Source organism: Manis javanica, chromosome 4, assembly GCF_040802235.1.
Source record: "Manis javanica isolate MJ-LG chromosome 4, MJ_LKY, whole genome shotgun sequence".
Lineage (NCBI taxonomy): Eukaryota > Metazoa > Chordata > Mammalia > Pholidota > Manidae > Manis > Manis javanica.
Window position 1 is genome coordinate 11,225,292 of NC_133159.1, and position 21,636 is coordinate 11,246,927.

A 21,636-nucleotide genomic window follows, 5' to 3' on the forward strand; every position below is an offset into this window, starting at 1 on the left:
GCTTGAACTGAACCTCCCTAAAGGGATCTGGTGATAGGAATTTGGGGAAGGAAAATGTCAGTCCTCTTCTCTGTTGGAAAAGCCCTAAGCTGATCGCCAGGGAAGCAGAGTACCGGTGAACTGGTGTGATGAGAAGCCCGCAGAGTTGGGGCCTTAGTTGTGGGTCCCCAGGAAAGGTGATGGTTCCAGTTCCATGTCACCCACGAATAGACCCTGTTTCGGAGAAGGATGCAGCTTTCCCTTTGCACAGGGTGAAGTAGCCGGCGAGTGAATGAATGACCAGAGAGCACAGTGCACTTCAGAACAAACATCACACTAGTCAGACTTGTCATCTCCAATCTGATCTCATAGGATTTCCTCTGCACTGTGCCTTTACAACTCCTGTGGGGACCTGCTGATGTGATGAGAAATCCTGAAACCAGGTGTTTTTTTCTCAAAGGAGATTCTCCCCAGCCAATGAAGAGGAGGGCAGAGAGCAGCAGACAGCCTCAGGCATGGTGGCATCCTCAGCCAAAACTCACGCCAAAGGACTCTTGAGCTCTGTGTTGTCATCAGATGTCTACTACAGACGAGGCAGATGACATCAGGGGAGGTGGAGGCAGGAGCTCAGTTTGCAGCCTTGGCCTCCTGGCAAAACAAAACCCAGACCCGGCCAGCCCAGGAGCCTCAGGACCAACCGTGGCTGCTTACTGTTCCCTCTGGCAGCAGATCACATGCTGTTACCAAACTAGAACCACACTGCTGCTTCTCTTTTCTAACTTAGTTAATGATTATTCAGTCAGCCAGTCAGTCAGTCAATCAGTCAGTCTGGCAAGACTGAAGTGAACTAGGCCAACTCCAGGATGGAAAAGACTATTTGCAAAAGTTTGGGTCTCTCCTCATTGGACTATTTCCCACTTTGTGGACTGACCAGGAAACTAATTAGAACTTGAAAGGTAAACCAGAAGCTAGAAGATTTACCAAGAAAAATGGGAAAATTAGTGAAAGACCTATACCCTGAAAAGTATAAGACACTCTTAAGAGAAATGAAAGAGGACACTAACAAATGGGAACTCATCCCATGCTCTTGGCTAGGAAGAATTAATATCATCAAAATGGCCATCCTGCCCAAAGCAATATACAGATTTGATTCATTCCCTATCAAATTACCAACAGCATTCTTCTACAAACTGGAACAAATAGTTCAAAAATTCATATGGAAACACCAAAGACCCCGAATAGCCAAAGCAATCCTGAGAAAGAAGAATAAAGTGGGGGGGATCTCACTCCACAACTTCAAGCTCTACTACAAAGCCATAGTAATCAAGAAAATTTGGTACTGGCACAAGAACAGAGCCACAGACCAGTGGAACAGATTAGGGACTCCAGACATTAACCCAAACATATATGGCCAATTAATATATGATAAAGGAGCCATGGACATACAATGGGGAAATGACAGACCATTCAACGAATGGTGCTGGCAAAACTGGACAGCTACATGTAAGAGAATGAAACTGGATCACTGTCTAACCCCATACACAAAAGTAAATTTGAAATGGATCAAAGACCTGAATATAAGTCATGAAACCATAAAACTCTTAGAAAAAAACATAGGCAAAAAATCTCTTGGACATAAACTTTAGTGACTTCTTCACGAACATATCTCCCCAGGCAAGGAAAACAAAAGCAAAAATGAACAAGTGAGACTACATCAAGCTGAAAAGCTTCTGTACAGCAAAGGACACCATCAATAGAACAAAAAGGTACCCTACAGTATGGGAAAATATATTCATAAATGACAGATCTGATAAAGGGTTGACATCCAAAATATATAAAGAGCTCATGCACCTCAACAAACAAAGCAAATAATCCAATTAAAAAATGGGCAGAGGAGCTGAACAGACACTTCTCCAAAGAAGAAATTCAGATGGCCAACAGACACATGAAAAGATGCTCCACATCACTAGTTATCAGAGAAATGCAAATTAAAACCACAATAAAATATCACCTCACACCAGTAAGGATGCTTACCATCCAAAAGACAAACAACAACAAATGCTGGCAAGGTTGTGGAGAAAGGGGAACCCTCCTACACTGCTAGTGGGAATGTAAATTAGTTCAACCATTGTGGAAAGCAGTATGGAGGTTCTTCAAAATGCTCAAAATAGACTTACCATTTGACCCAGGAATTCCATTTCTAGGAATTTACCCTAAGAATGCAGCAGCCCAATTTGAAAAAGACAGATGCACCCCTATGTTTATCACAGCACTATTTACAATAGCCAAGAAATGGAAGCAACCTAAGTGTCCATCAGTAGATGAATGGATAAAGATGTGGTACATATAGACAACAGAATATTATTCAGTCATAAGAGGAAAACAAATCCTACAATTTGCAACATCATGGATGGAGCTAGAGGGTATTATGCTCAGTGAAATAAGCCAGGAAGAGAAAGACAAGTACCAAATGATTTCACTCATATGTGAAGTATAAGAACAAAGAAAAACTGAAGGAACAAAACAGCAGCAGAATCACAGAACCCAAGAAGGGACTAACAGTTACCACAGGGAAAGAGACTCGGGAGAATGGGAGGGTAGGGAGGGATAAGGGCAGGGAAGAAGAAAGGGGTTATTATGATTAGCATGCATAATGTGGGGGGTGGGGGAAAGGGGAGGGCTGTGCAACACAGAGAAGACAAGTAGTGATTCTACAGCATCTTACTACGCTGATGGACAGTGACCGTAATGGGGTTTGTGGGGGGGACTTGGTGAAGGGGAGAGCCTAGTAAACATAATGTTCTTCATGTAATTGTAGATTAATGATAACAAAAGAAAAAAAGAAAAATGGGAAAATTAGACCAGATCTCCTTTAACTCAACTGGAGAAAATCCACATGAATGACTTTTCTGAACAGCTCAAAGGAACCTACTTCTTTAAGCTCCAAAACCTAAAAATAACATATAACTTGGCTGTTCTGTGTTCCAAGTATATAATCCTGATTTCTCACATTGAAAATCCTGAACATAATTTACCCTTTACTTGGAGACTTAGAATTATCACCCCACTTCGAATTATGGCAACGCCCAGGAGCTGTCAAGGGGAGGTCATTTGCCCTGGCACCAAATAGCCCCCTCTGCTGGCTCGTAACTCTGAGGTCTGAGTTCTCGTCTTGTACTTAGACCAGCGTGGACTCGTGTATTTATTGAATGCTTAGGTTATAATCCAGTACGACATCATCTATTTCATTGCTCAAATTATTTCAGCCACAGCCACTGGGAGCTCGCTCAGGCTGGCTGCTCTGCTCTTTGACATGCCTCCCTCCCCCCTTTGATTTTGAGCACTTCCTTACTTTCTGCTATTGCAAGATATGCCAGACTTACCATGTTTTTTCCCTGCCCCAGCCGAGAACCAGTCAAAGGCCTTCTTATTTACATTCTGTTTGCCCATCATTGCATTCCATTCAGTCAGCAAACACCTGCAGCACGTACCGGCCACTTTGCTGGGTGCTGGCCACAGCCAGTTTTTGGCTGGTACATGTTTTCTGATTTGCTCTTTAAAAAAAGTAAAGTATATGCATGTAGAGTATAAGGTTTACTGATATAAAAAATATGTAGCATATTCTTTCCAAAAAATAATAAACAATACAATACTCTTTATTGAAAATTCCGTATAGCCAATTGATTCTCACAGAATGCTTTCATGGACCTCTGGCTGAACTCTTAGATTCATAGCCGACTTCGTGTTGCAAATGACAAATGAGTAAGTTCCCCATCTGAACACGGGTGGATATTTTGTGTGCATTTACGAGTTAGACAAAAGCAAAATAAGAAAGATGTGTGTGGGAACTTCATATGTTTATTAGTGACATGAGTGATTATTTGCTGCATTATATAAATTTTTTGAATACTGGAAGAATATATCCTCAATTTTTTTGTGCTACTCATAATGTAATGGCTGCAGACACAACATGTTTTTGCAGAATCTGCAATTAACATTTCCTCCATAACCGTCTTAAGTGTAGACAATCAAAAACAAGAAAAATCAAGCTGTGATTTACAGCATTTCCTGATTTCTTTGGTGTAAATATCCCCACCATGGCCAGTTCAAACTGCCAATAAAACGTCACCAACAGTCACATGCAGTGGAGTTAAAAAACCTCAGGACCATAGATAACAATAAAATAGAGTAAATTAATTAGGAAGGGATGAGTTTTGTTACCTCTGTTTCTGATATAATTTAATTTAGGCTAACGTAATTTAATTTTTATTCATGGTTGTGTTTATTAACCAGCTCACAATTTCCTGGACACTCACTGACAGGCTCTGTTGAGCTGGCCCACAGCTGGGCCCAGCATCCCTCTGGTACAGCAGTGAATATCCCCCAGGTTCTGCCTGGATGGAGGCTGGGGTCCTCTGAGCTGCTTCCAGGGTGTGGCATGTACCATATGGGCAACACTTCCACAAAGGAGTTGTCAGTGTTCTTAGGAAACCCCTTTTCTAAGTACCCAATGCAACATCTTGAGGTTTGTCACACCACCTATTTTTTATTTTCTTTTTTTAACTCAGAAAATCCCTTATTCTTCACTAACCCATCATCTAAGATCCTTCTGTGAGTATGGAAAGCAAGCATAAAATCATGACTTCAAATAACCTAAAAGCTCCAAGGATACAGGTTTTAGAATCCACAGCATCACCACTTCCTGGCTGTGGGACCTTGGTCCTGTCACTTAACCTCTCCGCACTCCAGTTTCTTAATCCACAAAATGGGCTTTAAAATGCCTCCTCCATTCCGAGATTACTCTGGCAACTAGATGAGACCCTGTATGTTAAGTGCATGTCACAGTCTCTGGCATTACATGCCTTCCCAGTGTGGTGGTTCATAGCCATAGTAATGTCAGTATTTAGTTACAAATGGCAGAGGCACACGACAAACTCTCCAAGGCCAAGTCTACTTCTCTACCTTCCACCCAGCCTCTGGGGCTTGATGGCTGAATGCACGTGTCCTGTAGGCACCCTATGTGCAAACTATCTTGATTGTTTTAGGGTGTCCCCTTCAACCTGCCCCCTTTACAGGGTAAGAAGTAGATATTGGACAGATAACAGAAAGAACAAGCAGATAAACTGAAAACAAAAAAGGATTGTGATTACTTGAGTAAATAATTGACTGGTGTTTGTTCAAGCTGATATAAACTCAGCAGTGTGTGTAGAAACAGTTAATCCAGGTGGTTGACAACCTGCTATTTTAAAGATATCGCGGAAGAAATCAGGAATATAACACATGCTCTCTCAAAATTAAAAACCAAAAAAACCAACTGTGCAACATGCCATATGGTCAGAGAACAGAAAAAAGACAGAAAGAAAACAGGCATTAACAAGTATTTTTAAACCAAAGTTTCTAAAAACAGACTTGTTGGTAACTGACCTTGACCTCAAGCTCCATGTACCTTCTAATGTGAGTACAGCCAAGGGCTGGCTTTTCATGTGAGTCTTTTCCTTATGTTTGCTTTTCCCCTTGCCTGTTTCCTTATATTTACCAGCAGCAATTTCTGAGAAAACTTTGACCTTGCTTACGAGAGAGCAAGCCTGCAAAATAGAGAAAAGTAACTTTAACTTTCCAACTAAAGCCTCCCTCAATCAACAAGCTGTAGAAAGAAAACAAAAAAAACCTTTATTTTTTATTTTTGAACCCGAAGAGCCAGTTAGAGCCTTTGCCGCATTTACACATCTTTGGCACCTTCCCCCTGTGGGGCCCTATCATTAGGGCTCTGTGTGCTGCAACCAACAGAAAGCAGCTCTGGCCAGCCTCATGAGGCTGAGCAGTTCAGGGTACCACCCAGCCAGGCCTCAACACCAGCTCCCCTATTTGCACCTCCATGTTCACTGTGGCATATTGCCTAGGCCACATGTGTTCACAGTCACAATAGCTAAAATGGGGGGATAAACAAAACGTGACATATACATACAATGGAATAGTATTCAGCCTTGAAAAGCAAGGGGATTCTGACACATGTCACAACACTGATGGACCTTGAAGACATTGCGCTGAGTGAAATAAGCCTGTCACCAAAGACAAATACTGTACGATTCACCTATCTGGGGTACCTGGAGTAATCAGATTCATAGAGACAGGAAGCGGAATGGTGGTTGCCAGATGCTGGAGATGGGAAAAGGGGAGTTGTTATTTAGTGGAAATAGAGTTTCAATTTTTTAAGATTTGTAAGGAAAAGTTCTGAAGGTCTCACAGCAATTTGAATATACTTAATATATTCACAATATGCTACTGAACTATACCCTTAAAAATGGTTAAGATGGTAATTTTTTTATGTTACGTATTATTGACCACAGCTTTTTTTAAAAGAGGCTTCCCTCTTTCCATCTGTGGGCCCCACTTCCTCATTCTGGTTACATCCTCAAGTCCCCCAAGGTCACTCCAGACCCTGCTGGTCCAGCCAGCTCTCCTGGGATGTCCTTGGCTCTGATTGGTCACATGCCCCACCACTGAACCAATCACTATGGCCAGGGAATGTGATTGGCTGGTTGCCTAGCCCCACCCACAACCTGAGCTGAGCACTAGGGAGGGAGATTTCCTGGAATCTTCAGAAGAGTCAAGTGGGTTCCGGCCTGTCCCTGAGGGGACGGGAGGGGAGGAAGCTCACTGCCTTCACCCCTTGAACTGAGTTGGAGGTGAGGCCCATTTACCTGGGCATCCTGGCTCAGGTAATTCCTCACCACTACCAATAATCTCTAGCCTTATTCTCCAGTAGACTGGGGTGAAACACATCAGAATTCACTCCTTCTTGCCTTCAGCCCATTTATTCAATAAATATTTGTTAAGCCAGTGGGAAAAGGTTATAGGAATGATTGAGGCAAGATGGCCCCAGAGAAGGAGAAGGAAGGGACAGGCAGGGAAGACTGGGGAAGGTTGTGCACGGCAGGAGCAGGGTGCCCCAGGTTCTGCAAGAAAAGTGAAGATGGAGAGACTGAGATGTTAACAGAGGAGAGAGATTCAAAACTCTACGGAAGTAACAGAGTTCCTGAACACTGCCCGGTCTTTTCCCGAAACACATTTACAGTGGCCAGTGTTATGAATGCTGGGCCAGATGTGCCCAGGCAGTTGGAGCTTGGAGCTTGAGTTCCCTGAACTCTGTTCTCACCGGCTCCAGCGGGAGTCTTCAGGGGGAACACGCAGGATTCTTGACTTGCTGGGGAGAGACTGCAGCTGAAAGGAGGGTTCAGGATCTTGAGTGGAGGACCTTCCCCTTGAATAAAATCCACCCGAGGTCGTAGGAAGTTCTGTATGTCAGTGCTCATATTCTGGAAGCTTCTGTGTCTCACTACGTGTCTCTGAGCTCACATTCTTTCCAGTCTACAGGAGAAACAGGGGCCCAGGGAGACTGGATGTGGGGCCATACACAGGTGGCAAACCTTTGAATTTAGCTTCTGCCTTGAAAAGTGTGTTTTTTCTGCCAAGAGAATTGGGAGGGAAAGAAGATGATAGGGTGGATGTAGAGGGAGAAGAGAGAGAAGGGGAAAGAGAGAGAAAGAGAGCAGAGAATGAGAGAGGTCGTCAGACCGTGATCCCAACTCCCTCTCTGCCACTGCCTGAGCTTGGTACCCTCCTTCACCTCTTCAAGCCTCATTTGTAAATAGGAATAAGGAGACCTCCTGCTCAGAAGGGCTACTGGGAAAAAGAGATGCAGAAAGTTCAGTAAAGGAGGGCACTCAGCACTGTCCCTGGTCAGCCACTCGCCACTGTCCCTGGTCAGCCACTCAGTGCAGGGAGAAACCACCACTAAATCACAGAACCAAGGCCAAAGCCAGCTCTCGATTTAATGCTTAACACCCCCTTAGCCCTTGCTTTTCCTGGTTAACTGGATTTTAATATGCTTTCCCGTGAAAGCAGCTACAAACATCTTCTGCGGGGTCAGGTGAGGAAAGTCCCTTGATTGGTATTTACAGAGCTCCTGCCAAGAATCAGGTGTGGTGAGTGTTAAGGATCAAAAGTTAATGAGACAGTCGGGATCCCTGCCACCGCAGAGCTCTCTGCTTTGGGGGACAGTATGGAGTAGAAGTGCCAGGGACACACTATGTGGATGGCAAGAGCAAGCTGTGGGTGCTAGAGAGCTGGGCTTGAATCTCGGTGATTGGCTCATTCATTCTCCAACCAGTATTGGAGCAACTCTGTACATGCCAGGTACATGCTCTAAGTGCTGCAGATGGTGGGCAAGATTGTAGACAACCAGCCCGTATCCTCTTAGAGGTGACGTTCTACTGGCTCAGCAGCTCACTAGCAAGTCTATGATCTTGGAAACGTCACTAGGTCTTGCTCAGCCTCGGTCTCATGATGGTCAGGAGTGTGAGATGAGGTCATGCACGTGAACCTCATGGCAGGGTGCCTGGCATGAAGGCTGCACCCCACAAGTGGTGGTGTGAGAGTGGGCAATGTGACCCGGGGTGGGAACCACCATCCCAAACTTGGGGAGAATCTGGGAGGGCTTTCTGGGAGAAGTGACTTATAAGCTGAGACCTAGGGCAGCAATTAAAGGACTGGGACAAGAACCACCCCTGCTGATCACAACCTCCCTGACCCTTTTGTCTGCCCCTGCAGGTCTCTTTCCCATGGATGAGGGGCCCAACACCTTGGCCAGGGCTGCAGCAGCCAAACCAGTCACCCTTGCCAACACAGATCCCCTACTGTCCAGGCATCCGGCCAGCGCCAGTGCAGAGGAGCTGGTCCCAGGGTTTCCCCAGGCCCACCATGGCCCCACCCGCCTCCCACAAGCGACCCATGAGCGCCAGCGGGAAGACGTTCTCCATGATGGATGATGCCTACAGGGCGCCCTTCATCAGGCAAGGTATCCGGGGCAGTCTGCTGGCTGCTCGGGATGGGCTCGTGGCCATGAGGGTGGGCCTGGGGGTTTTGCTTATTTACTCTGATTCTAAAAGTAGAACATAGTCACTTGTGAACAAATCAGGGATAAACTGAAGGTAAGAAAACAGTTAAAGATCAGCTGTCACCCTCATCACCCAGTCCCCCCTGTTGACTTCATGGTGCACCCCCTTCCAGATTCTGTGCTCTGTCCGTGGGCATGCCTGTTGGGTGTGGGGAGGGGTGCATATGTGAATGGGTAGCAGGATCTAAATTTACACACTTTGACTCAAAAGTGCAGAACTACTAGCAACTGAAATCTCCCTTGCCCACAACAGCCTTAGGTTTTTAAATATTTTATTACTGTTTTATAAGAGAAGGCTGAGGCTTATCAAGGAAAATTACTTCCCCAGAGGTGGTAGCATCTATTTAATCTAATCTAATATTTATCAGTCAAATTTAAGGCTTGTTACCTCAGTGACTGTCACCCACTGCCCAGTCAGTTTGGGGACGTAGCGCCTTCAGGGTTTCCTCCCCTCTCCCTCTCTCTCCGAAGGTCTCGTGGCATTTGGGGAGGAGACACCCCATCTGTCACGGTCTTCTTGGCCTCACCAGCCTCGGGGGCAGAGTAGCTGGGCTGACTTGTCCCAGGAATGGTTCCTGGGTTTCCACCACCGCCTCTGGTGTGAGGGTCCCATTCCCCGTCCTCTGTGTCCCAGCCCCAGGCCTGTCTCGGTGCTGCCACACCTGCTCTTTCTCAGGACCACTCCTCTGGCCACCTCCCTCGGCCATTCCAATAACAGTTACTTTTATGCAATAGACAAAATAAGGGGTAAATGAAATGTGTCTCTACAGTTTGCACCACCTTCATCATCATCATCGCCCCAAACGAATCCTCATGGGCCTGCCACCTGTGAACCGCTCAGCCAGTCTCCAACATTTTAGTATGAAACATTTCAACATACAGAAAGTAAAAAAGAATTTTACAGAGAATCCCCACCTAATTCTACCATGACCATCTGCTGTACTCTTTATTGCATATCTGTCTCTCCATCCGGGTATTCTATTCATCCATCTTATTTTTTTGATGCATTTCAAAATAAATTGCATGCATCTATAGCCTTCTCCCTTAATATTTTAGCATATGCACCCCTAACTAGAGTTCAACACTTTTTCTTTTGATGTAGAATTAACATGCAATGTGTATTAGTTATCAACTGTTGCATAACAAACTCTCCCAAAACTTAGTGGCCCAAACCAAAGTAAATAAATAAATGTATTATCTTAGTTTCTGTGGGTCAGGAATTTGGGAGCAGCTTCAGGTGACGGTGGCTGGGGGTCTCTCATGAGGTGGCAGTCAAGCTGCTGGACAGGACTGCTGTCATCTGGGGGATTGACTGGGGACAGAAAATCTACTTCCAAGATGGCACACTGACATGGCTGTTGGCAGGAGGCCTCCGTTCCTCACCCATGAAACTCTCCAGAGAGCTGCTGGAGTGTCCTCATAGAATGGCAGTTTGCTCTTCCTGAGCGAGTGACCCAAGAGAGAAGATGGCAACTGTAACGTCTCTTATGACCAAGCCTCAGAAGCTAGTCCCTGTCATTTCTGCAATATCCTATCAGTTCACAGGCCAGCACTGTGCACTGTGGGAAAAGACTACACATGGGCCTGAATTTCCGGCAGTCCCAGTGCGGAGACTGGCTGCCACAGTTAGCCTCTGGTCCTCAATGATTCACCCCCGCTCCTACGTAAAATACCCTCATCGCTCCTGAGGCCCCCAAAAGTCTTACACAATTCCAGCATCAGCTGAAATTCCAGAATCTCATCTAAATCAAGTCCAGGTACAGATGGGGCTCACTGGGTATAGTTCCTTAAGTTCAGCTCCTCCAGTACTGTTTCTGGCAGTCTCCAGACTGCACTGAAGAGATGGGTCGTCCGCCCCTCACACTGATGGACAGACATGGCATACTGCTGCGGACACCCCTCCTAGTCAAAAAGGGGGAAAACAGGAAACACACGGGAGTCCCTGGCCCAAAGCCGTTCTGAAATCCAGCCAGGAAAGTGTTTGAATTTCCCTGATTAGGATTCAGTACTACTTCTGCCCAGAAATGACTTTCCCAAGTCTCCTGGTTGTGCCCTCTGACCCCTTAGTTCTTACTTATCCTACCTTTTCCATGAAAAGTAGCATATTTGCAGCTGCAGTTTTATAGTCTGCTTCCTGCCTATATAAACCCCGGGGGTGAGGGGGGAAGCAAGGCTGCTTCGACCCGTGTAGGCTCTGCCCCTGTTGTCTAAGTTGGCAGTGTTTCTTATTGGGGTTTCTTATTGGAGTTCACCCCATTAGGCAACCCACAGATTCCTTTGACCCAACCCTTCTCTCCCTCAGGCTTCTGCTGAGGGACAACACTCGGAAGTCTCTTAGAAACCTGTGTTTGACCAAATGGTTCTCTGACCCACCGCTTTGGATACTTCTTTGTCCCTAATAGCCTCACACTCAGCTTCACCTTTGGACCATGTTTTCCCAAGAGTGCCCTTGATTCGGTCTTCACCCAAAACCTATTGCTCACATTCCACTTGCCATCTGGAGAGGCAGGGAATTCTCAAGCCCAGTCCCGGCCTCTTCTAGTTCAACATTCCTTCCCTCAGCCTGTCTCTCCCCCTTCCCACTCCGCCTTAGCAGTGAGAAGTCAGCAGCCGGCACCGTCCAGCACCGCCTGTGCTCCATCACGCGGTCCATCAGGAACGCTTCCCACATCACCACACACACGTGTTAGGAAGCTTCCTATGACCGCGTCGCAAGGGTCACGTAACTCCCCACATGCTGAAGACACTCCCTCACTGCCTCCTTGAAGGCTACCAGGCTTCTACTAACAGGCCTGTCATGTTTTCACTAAATTCTTGCCAGAAGTCTTCCAGCTTCTGGCTACTGTCCCATCCCAAACGACCCCACATTTTAACATTTAGTTAAGGCAGCACCCCACTCATGGTGCCAAAATCTGTATTAGCTGTTTGTTGCTGGGTAACAAGTTACCCCAGGACTTAAGGGTCTAAAACAACCATAAACATGTATTATCCCACACACTTTCTCTGGGTGAGGAATTTGGGAGTGGCTTCCCTGGGTGGTTATGGCTCAGGGTCTCTCATGAGGTCGCAGTCAGAATGTTGGCTGGGCTGCAGTCATCTGAGGGCTCCCTGGAGCTGGAGGATCCCTCTCCAGGACGCTTCACTCACATGGCTTTCAGGAGGAGGCCTCAATTCCTCAGTAGCTGTCGACAGGAAGCCTCAGCTCGGTCACCACATGGACCTCTCCATAGGCGGCTTGAATTTCCTCGTGACATGGCTGCTGGCTTCTCCAGACAAGTGGTCCCAGAAAGCAAAGCAGAAGCTGCCATGTCTCTTATGATCTAACCTCAGAAGCCAAACTCCATCATTTCTGCAATATCCTTGGTTCAGTAAATAATGAAGGACTTAATTATGTCCCCCAGAAAACTTGTATGTTGAAGCACTAACCCCGGTACCACAGAAAGTGAGTATATTTGGAAGTGGGGTGTTTAAAGAGACAATTAAGTTAAAATGAGGCCCTTAGAGGGAGCCGAAATTTAGGTTGCCTTGCATCCTTGTAAGAAGAGAGAGAGACAACAGGGATGACCACACATGGAGGAAAGGCCATGGGAAGCCACAACGAGAAGGTGGCCATCTGCACGCAGAGGAAAGAGGCCTCAGGAGACACCAACCCTGCTGGCACCTGGATCTTGGAGTTCCAGCCTCCGAAACTGTGAGAAAATAAGTCTGTTACTTATGCCCAGTCTGAGGTATTTTGTTACGGCGGCCTGAGCTGACTATCACGAAGTCCGTCTGCTGTTGGAAAGGACAATACAAGGGTGTGAGTACCAGGGGACAGGAACCACCAGGGCCATCTTGGAGACTGGCTGACACAGAATAAAAGGCACAAATCTGGAGTTTGCACTCACTGAGTTTTGATAGTTGTACTCTGAGACCAAATCCCTATTGAGATACAGAACAATACCATCACCCCAAAAAGTTTCCCCATGTCCTCCCAGTCGATTCTCACCCCCATAAGCAGCCACTCTTCTGAATACCTGTTTCACCATGGTTTAGATCTTCCTGTTCTGAAGTCTCGAATGTCTGGTATATGTTCTTTGTGAAAGGATTTCTTCAGTCAGCATATTTCTGAGAGTCATCCATTTTGCCATATATATCACAAATTTGTTCCTTTTCATTGTTGAGGAATATTCTGTTGTATGAACATATATACAGGTTTTTTTTATCCATTCTTTTATTTTGGGGACATGGACCATTTCTTTCCTTTGTTTCTTAGCCATTTTAACTTCTCCATTGTAATCAGTGGATTTCACCACCTATTTCTCCAGCCTACAGAGAAGGGCTTTCACTTCCCTGTGTGATGGGAAGTTCCCTGGTGTCAGACTCTGGGCTGTCTACTCCGTGCTTTGGAGTCAGCCCTATGCTCCAGTCCTCCAGGCTGACTCTTGATAGAAAACACCTATTTTGAGGGTTCTGAGAAAACCTTTCCCCTCTTAACAAAGTCAGGCTCTTCAAATAAAACTGTTTTGCTGTTAGACTGTTCCCTTGCTTTAGACTTGAAAAGTTCCAGTTGAAAACCAAGGACTTACTGTAGGTCAAACCTACATTTAGGTCTCAGCCAGATATTTGGGGGGCCAGATAATTCTTCACTGTAGGATCTGTCCTGCACACTGAAGAATGTTTAGCAACCTCCTGGCCCCTACCATCTAATGCCAGTACCAACCCCCTGTCCCAGCTCTGATGCTCAGAAATGTTCCCAGACATTGCCACATGTCCCCCATTTAGTGTTCACCTCTCTCCTCCCATAGGAAACGAAACCTCAGCTCCAGGGCTGAATCTTAATTCTCAAAATCTTGTGGAAGGTTGGGGAGAAAGAATTACTAAGAACAGAAAATTTGTGGGTAATATTTTTGATTTGTATATTCTTCATAATGATGGAATCATTTGAACCTGACAGTGGTAATCCACTTTTTTAAACTCACTAATATATCATGAACATCTTCCCATGTCATCAAATTTACCACATAACGGTTAAGAGCACAGGCTCGAATCAAACAAACGTGGGTTCAAACCTTGACTCTACCACACTTACTGATCACTTTGGGCAGGTGACTCGATATCTCTGTACCGCGGATCCACCGTTTATTAAATGGAGGTGGTAATAATGACACCTATCTCACTAGGTCATGAAGAGTAAATAGGGTCCTGCCGGTGAATGCTGAGTACAGTCCAGGTGCAGAGTGGACACTCAATAAGTACTTAATTTTCAAAATTAAATTGTTATCTACCCGTGCTTGTTATTGAACTTGTATTTACAACTTACAATGTGTAGAAACCAGTTCAAATCCCAAAGACCCCGATGAGGTACGCAGTGCCGTCCCTGATGAGGACTAGTGATTAGCTGATAAGCACCAGGGCGACTGGTGGGTTGGTAAATATTGAGTAATTTCCCTGCCATTTGGCAAACAGCTGCTGCTTGAAAATCTTCAAGTGCTTCTGTCCCCACTCCTCATCCCCCTGCCCCAGCTGGCCTGTCCCCCCACTGGGATTCCCCCCCGCTGGGACCTCTGAATGACCCAACAGTGAGAGGGTTTGGTTTGAACTGACTCAAGCCAGTCTGGCCATACACAGGCAGTAGGTTCTCCCTGACAGATAACAGGGGCCGGTGACAGAGCTGGGGGCAGGGGAAGGTAACTTCCAGCACCTCCCAGCCCGGGCACAAGGAAAGCGAGTCTCTGGGCAAATTTCACGCCTGTGAAGACTTTCAGTAAACACACCCTCAGCAGCAAAGGGATCCTGAGTGTCACACCGCCCGTTCTGTAGTTTTGATGAAGTCCAGGCTCTCTGTCCTTTAAGGACTTGGCCGTCACCCTACAGAAAAAGCTCACTCAAGGCAGTCACTCCCACACTGCAGAGGCATCTGCAGTTACCCCTAGAGATGGCACCAGACAGCAGAGGTCTAACCCAAGCCTGGACTCCAGCTCAGTTAGGGCCAGACCTCAGGGCCCTCCCTGAGGGCACAAAGGTGAGTCCCCAATCCTTCAGCTGACCCACAGGCAGTACCTTCCTCCATTTGACCCCTGGGAGGCTGACTCTAACATTCAGCCTACCAAGTAACAGGCCACCCTTTTTACCAGTAAAAACCATGTGTGGCCTTCCATTTGTTAATAAGGAGAGCCTCAGGTGTCACGGCTGCCTCTGGACTGCGGCCCCTCTGATTAATGCTGCCCGGCCACCTAGCATGGGGACTTCTGATTAGGGCAGCCGACCGCCCCTAGGTTGAAAGTTGAGCAACGCGCACATAGGCAGCATCACATAGACTATGCTGAATATTTAAAAAGTAAGCCACAGGCCTTGTGACAATCATTAATGCAACACAGGGGCCTCCAGAATTCAGCTGGATGTTAGAGTCAAAGCCTGTGCTGTGTTTTTTTAAATCTCACTTCTCCCATATTCCTTAAAAAAAAAAAACCAAAAATCCAGCTATAGAAGTTGGCAGGAAGGGAGGTATTAGGTAAAGAAGAACAAGAGGAAAAATGCTCTAATTCTGTGCTTTCTGATGCCGTGGCCACCAGCAACCTGTGGCTACTGAACACCTGAAATATAGCTGGTGTGACTGAGGACCTACATGTTTAATTTTAATTAATTCAAATTTAAAAATTGATACCTGATTCAGTTACCAAAAGACTTTAAGTATGCCTGGAACATCTTGGGTATGCAAATCTACTTTTTCAACCATAATTTTTTGTGAAATCCAAATACAAATCCAGTATTTGCCTTGAAGATCTGGCTTCCAAATGGAGACGCAGTATCGGCATCAAATAAACCCCAGGTTTCAAAGACTTATTTCCCAAAAGAAAAAGCGCAAAATGTCTCCATATTTTTTATCTTGATGACATGTTGAAATGATAATATTTTTTATATATTGGGGTAAACAAAATATATTATTAAGGTTAATTTCATCTTTTTACCTTTTCTACGTGACTATGAGAACATCTTAAACTGTGTCATGTAGCTCACATTATTTTTCTGTCAGACAGCGTTGCTCTGGTCAGTGAGGACTCAGGTGCTCGGGACCCCAGGTGGCGAGGAGGGGGGAGTGGGCTTCAGGGGAGGGTCTTCTAGTTGTGGACTTTGGGCACGTGGAGGAAAGAACGGCAGCTGCCGAACCAATCCAGGGAAATGCCACGCAGCCCTTCCGCTGCCCCCTATCCTATTCAGCACCTCCCTTTTCGGCCACCTCCAGTGGCAGCTGTCTTCAAGAAGATATGGGGAAGGAGACGCAGAAGGAAAACTGTTTCAGAAAGAGACAGCCGCTGTCCTGGTGCTTTGGGCCCAGCCCAGGGCCTGCTCCCCACATGGCGCAGAACGAGAGCTCCTGGGAGGTGCGGTCCCTGGTGGCGTGAGGCTGCGGCCTCCTGACTTGACGGCAGAGCACCGGCCGGCCGGCACCAGCAGGGCCTCCTCCCCGAGTCCTCCCGCCTGGCAGAGCCGCAGGCCTCCCCACGGTAGCAGGAAGCCAAGTGGGTGTGTAGGTGGGCGGGTGGGGAGCTTTCCTCAACTACTTCTAGGGAGACCACGTCATCCGGGCTGCCTGGGGCTTTCCCGGCTATGGCGCTGCAAGCTGTCCATCCCAGGAAGCCCCTCAGCCCCGGGCAAGCCAGGACAGTCACCTTTACTGTGTCATCAGGCGGCCGCTAGAACCACCAAGTGGATCATCTAACTCAGTCCTGGGCAGTCAACGGGAGTGAGACGCTCCGAGGGGCGTAGTCCACTAAAAGCCCTGCTGTTGATGGCTTGTCAGGGTGATCCGGGTTCCTAGATCCCTCACTCACCCCTCACCTTGGGACTGGAGCCCGTGATGGCTGCCCCAGTCTGTCCGCGCCTTGGCCTCCCAACGTCTGGACGGGCCAGTACCAGCCCTACCTCAGCGCAGCTGTGAGCGCTGCTGCTCGCCTAAGGAAAGTGCTGGCAGCCCACCAGCCCTCGTGAGTCATCAGTTATGAGTAGAGGCCAGCCGGGCAGGACGGAGGGAGGAGGCCCCGCCGGTGCCAGCAGACCCTCTGGTCTCGCAAACAAGCCTGCTGGGCACCTTTCCCTGTTGATATGTACGGAACAGCCTCGAGGCGAGTGGAGGCTCCCAGGGGGCTTGACCTATTCCCAGCGGTGAGCCGGGGCAAGGGTTTTCTCCCCAGGCCCCACTCCGCACCCCTGTCACAGAGGATTAGAAAACTCATTTTGAGGGGTACCAACTGAGACATGGTCGGTCCCCAAACCCACAGAACTTACTCTCCCGCCAGGGAGACTGACATTACCAACTGATCACAGAACAACAGCTACATGGTAACCATGACAACACCGGGTAGGAGAGGTACCCCAGTGGCCCTTGAGCTCATAACAGTTGGACCTGACTTAGTTGGGGGATCAGGAAGGTGTCCCCAAGGGAGCAACACTCAAACCAAGTGCAGAAAGGGAGTGACACCCACTGAGTGCAAAGGAGAGGGCCCAGCATCCGGAGGAGGGGCCTTGAGTGCGGAGGCTGTGTGGTAGGCGGGGTGGGGTGAGCTCCAGCTCCATCAGTGTGGCTCCCAACTTTCCCAGCTTTGGTGCTACAAGCTGCCCATCCCAGGAAGCCCCTCAGCCCTGGGGAAACCGGGACAGTCACCTTCACTGTGTCATCAGGCAGCCGCTAGAACCACCAAGCAGTCTGGAGGAACATGCCTGGAGATCACGTAAGAAGAGCAACAGGAAGCAATCGCTGCTGTTAGGCAGGGAGGGGACCTGACCCAAGTCTGGTCACACCAGGTGTCAGCTTGGGGTACAGTGCCACCACAGAGAAGGTGACTTGCGTGTAACTGAGAAGGGTTTGTTCCTTCCCTCTTTGAGTTTTGTTTGATCAGTTTGCTTTATTGCCTGTAAAGGAATAAATAAGAACCCAACCCATCAAAGAGCAGAATGAGGCCTCTCCTGTAATCCTAGCCAGCAAGGGTGGTCAGGATTTCAGGCTCTGTTGCGTCGTCTGGGAATCACTGTCTGAGGCCACTCATTCAACACGAAAGGCCATGCATCCCCCAGGCACCACGGGCCACTGGCTGTTTCCACTAGGGATTCTGGGGTCCATAAACATATTTGAGATGTGGGGGGTGGGGGGGATCATTGGCTTAAAATGCACAGATAAAAAAACGCAGAATCCCATTGAATAAGTGTTCAAATAAATGTTCACAAATGTGACCGTGTTGTACTTCATTAATTGTTAATGTTAGCATTCGTTCATGTTTAATTGCCTTTGAAAACAATTGATTCAATCTCTCACTTCACAGGAAGCACGTGCAATAATTGCCCAGAAATCATAGTCACTTGGAAATTTAAAATATGCCACTTGGAACCAAGTGATTTCAAAAGCAAAATTAGAGAAATCTTTTCAAAGATTTCTACACCAAAAAAATAGAACACATTTATTCAGCGTCAATGTGAATAAACTGTGATATATTCGATGTGTTATAACATGAGATCTCCAAATGGAATAATGCCAGAACCCCTGAAAGGCACATAAACAGCCCTTATAATATTGGAGGTAAATAAGAAAAAAAAACACCAGGAAAACCTAAATGTCTGTCAAGTGAGTCCTAGTTAAACACCTTTAGACACACTTGTACAATGGATCACAATGCTACCGCTAAAAAGAACGAGTATAGCTACAAAAAGTGACATGGGAAGATGTTTTGGATATATTAGCAGGTAAAAAAGCAAGCTGGAGAAAAATCTCTGTGATATAAACCTGCTTCTGTTTTTTAAAGATATCATTGCAATAAAAATAGCTAATAATAGTGCTAAATGCTCTACGTCAGGGGAAGGAAACTGTTTCCATAAAGAGCCTGATAGTAAATACTTCAGGCTTTGTGGACTTATATGGTCTCTATCCCAACTACTCAACTCTGCCTTTGTAGCTGGAAAATAGTGTAGACAACATATAAATGAATGGCCAGCTGTCTTTCAATAAAACTTTATTTATAAAAACAGCCAGAGAGCCAGATTTGTCCCTAGAGCCATAGTTTACCAACCCCTGCGGTACTCCACCACTTAGTTTAATCTTCCAATTGCCCTTTATAAGAAAGACCATTAGCGTCCCTAAGTAATATATGTGGAAACTTAAGGCTGAGAGTAAATGACCTGCTCAAGGTCATCAGCTTTTATGTGGCATTAAAAAAATGTCTGGAAAGAGACACATTAAAGTGAATCCAGCACGGTTAACACTAGAAAAGAGGAAGGAGGTACTCGCCCCCTTTCTAATGCTCCTGTAAGGCTTTCAGTGCTTTTCAATGAACAGATACATCACTCTGTCATTTTTTATCTACATAAAATGTAAATCTCAGCAGGGCATTAATGTGAAGGTTAATCTGCAAATGTTCCTCCCGACCTTAGGGGAACTCACACTCTCCTCTGTGCTCTCTGTTGGTCTTGTGTGTCAGTGTGGACCAGTGCCGGGCAACTGTCGGCACAGTCCGTGGCCGAGGGAATCCCCAGCGCAGGACCTTCCCGGGAGATTTACGTGGACCAGGACCTGCCCCCGCAGGATAAGGTGAGAGGTCTCAAGGGAAGGACAGAGCTACAGGAACAAGAGGGACTGTGGAGGGATTGCTGCTGCCTCATTCTCCGAGGCCTAGAAGAGCCTTTTTACAACTTCCACAAAACCGCCTCTTATTCCCAGGACTTTCGACCAAAAGTTTGGTCACTGCTCATTTTACCCCAAATAACATCTACAACCACAATGTATTGAGCACCTACCGTGTGCTGGACTGTGTCCTGCGCACTTGACATTTAATTAGCTTGTTAATCTTCATCTTCAAAGGAGATTTTACCACCCTCACTTTACAGATGGAAGGACCCAAAGCTCAGAAAGGTTAAGTAACTTGCCCAAGGTTGCACAGTGTAAAGGGCAGAGCTGGAATTCAGACCTGCGTCTGGTTAACTTCAAGCTGGTGCTTCTAACTCCCACACAGTAACCATCAGTCAAATCATGAGAGATGAAGGTGTGGTGGGGAAACACGTTTCCTAGCAGGAAGACGTGAGCGCTGAAGCCAGAGAAGACCAAACAGGAGAGGGACTTGCTAAAGAACCAGAGAAGTTAAGACTAAAGCAGAAACGGGAGCCAGAACGGGCAAATTCAAGCAACCCTGGGCAGGGCCCATAATGGTTTCTCCCCAACTTAGACATGTGAAAATTATCCTAAAAGAAGCAGTCCCACAATATCCTGCTTTCCTTAAGGACCAGAGCCTGCACCTGCAGCAATCCTCAGAGTCTGTGAGGAGCAGAGCCACCCTGAGTTCTTGTTAGATGCAGGGGAGTCTGCAGCTTCAGGTGGCAGGTGGTTCCGATGCCCCTGTTCTGGGACCAGACTTTGAGACATGTTGCAGAAAGGTGAGAAGCCAGGCATGCAAGTTGTTATTGGTTATCTTTTGCTTTGTAATAAGCCACCCCAAAAACCTAGTGACTTAAAACAGCAATTTATTATTTCCCAGAATCTGTGGGTTGACCTGGAAGGTCTGCTGGTGTCCCCTGGCCTCACTCAGGCAACTGTGGTCACCTGGTGGCTTGGCCAAGCCAGTGGTCTCACGTGGCTTCACTCCCACGTCTGGGACTTCAGCCAGGACTGGTGGGCCTGTCTGCACACGGGTCTTCATCCAGGGCTGCTTCACAGCATGGTGGCCTCGGGGTCCCCAGAGAGCCAGAAGAGAAGCTGAACAACCTCTTAAGGACCTGCCTGGACACTGCTCAGCATCACTTCTGCCACATTCTGTTGTCAGAATCTGTCACAAGGCCAGTCCAGATTTAGGGAGTGGGGAAATAGACTCCTGATGACAGAAAGCCGCAAAGTATTTGTAGCCTTTTTCAATCCACCCCAGTTTAACTGAAAATACAATGCAACCACATTTATAGTATTCTCTGTTTACAAGCCGTTTGGGCTCTGAATTGTCTGGGTTCCTTCAAATACAAGTGACAATAAACAAATTAGCTTAAGCATAAAGCATTTATTGGCCTATTTTACTGGGAAATTTAAGCCCACTAGCTTCAGGCATGGCTAGATCCAGGAGCTTAAATGATGTTGTCAGAATACTCCCCACTGCCCATCTCTCCCTGCTGTGCCCTTGGAGTTGGCCTTCTACAGCAGGCTGGCTTCGTGTATTAGAAAAGACAAACTCAAGCAAACAAGCCTATAGGTTTAAAGTTTATGATCCAAAAGGAAATAAGCTCACCTCTCTCTGTAATGGATGTGAAATCTGGGAAAACTCTAATTGACCAGCTTGGGCCCCATGCATTTGGGGAGACAGGACTGGAAGGAACAGGGCACATGATTGACAGTTCTACAAAGACCACATGAAAGGGGGAGCACTTCCTCAAGGAAGAGCATGAGGTCCTCACCAGGAAGGCAGAAGCCACAGCTTTAGGCTTCTGCAGGCTTCTTCATGCTCCAGTGCCCAGCACAGAGAGCCTGGCACATAGTAGCTGCTCAATAAATGTTTGGAGCATGACTTAGTAATAAGCATATGGCTGACCATATTGGGTGAAACAGGGGAGGCTGCCCAGGAGTGTAGAATCTCTTTGATGCTGCTCCTTGAACTCTTGCCACAAGCATTTGCAAAGACCCAAAGAAAGACCCTTGGCAGCAATTGGCAACGTCAGACAGGCTTCCCCATGACTGGGACCCCATTCTTCCCCAGGTC

General features: G+C 46.9%; 1 protein-coding gene across 7 annotated transcripts in view; it reads left to right on the top strand.

Annotated features, from left to right (window-relative positions):
* The window catches only part of FHAD1 (forkhead associated phosphopeptide binding domain 1), a 126,137-nt gene that overhangs the window by 30,634 nt on the left and 73,867 nt on the right, over nt 1-21,636 (top strand). For all 7 annotated transcript variants that reach the window (XM_073233233.1, XM_073233236.1, XM_073233235.1 and 4 more), the window contains exons 4-5: nt 8,590-8,836; nt 19,384-19,493. In XM_073233233.1, coding sequence (XP_073089334.1) covers nt 8,590-8,836; nt 19,384-19,493 — 357 coding nt within the window. The remainder of the gene's footprint in view (nt 1-8,589; nt 8,837-19,383; nt 19,494-21,636) is intronic.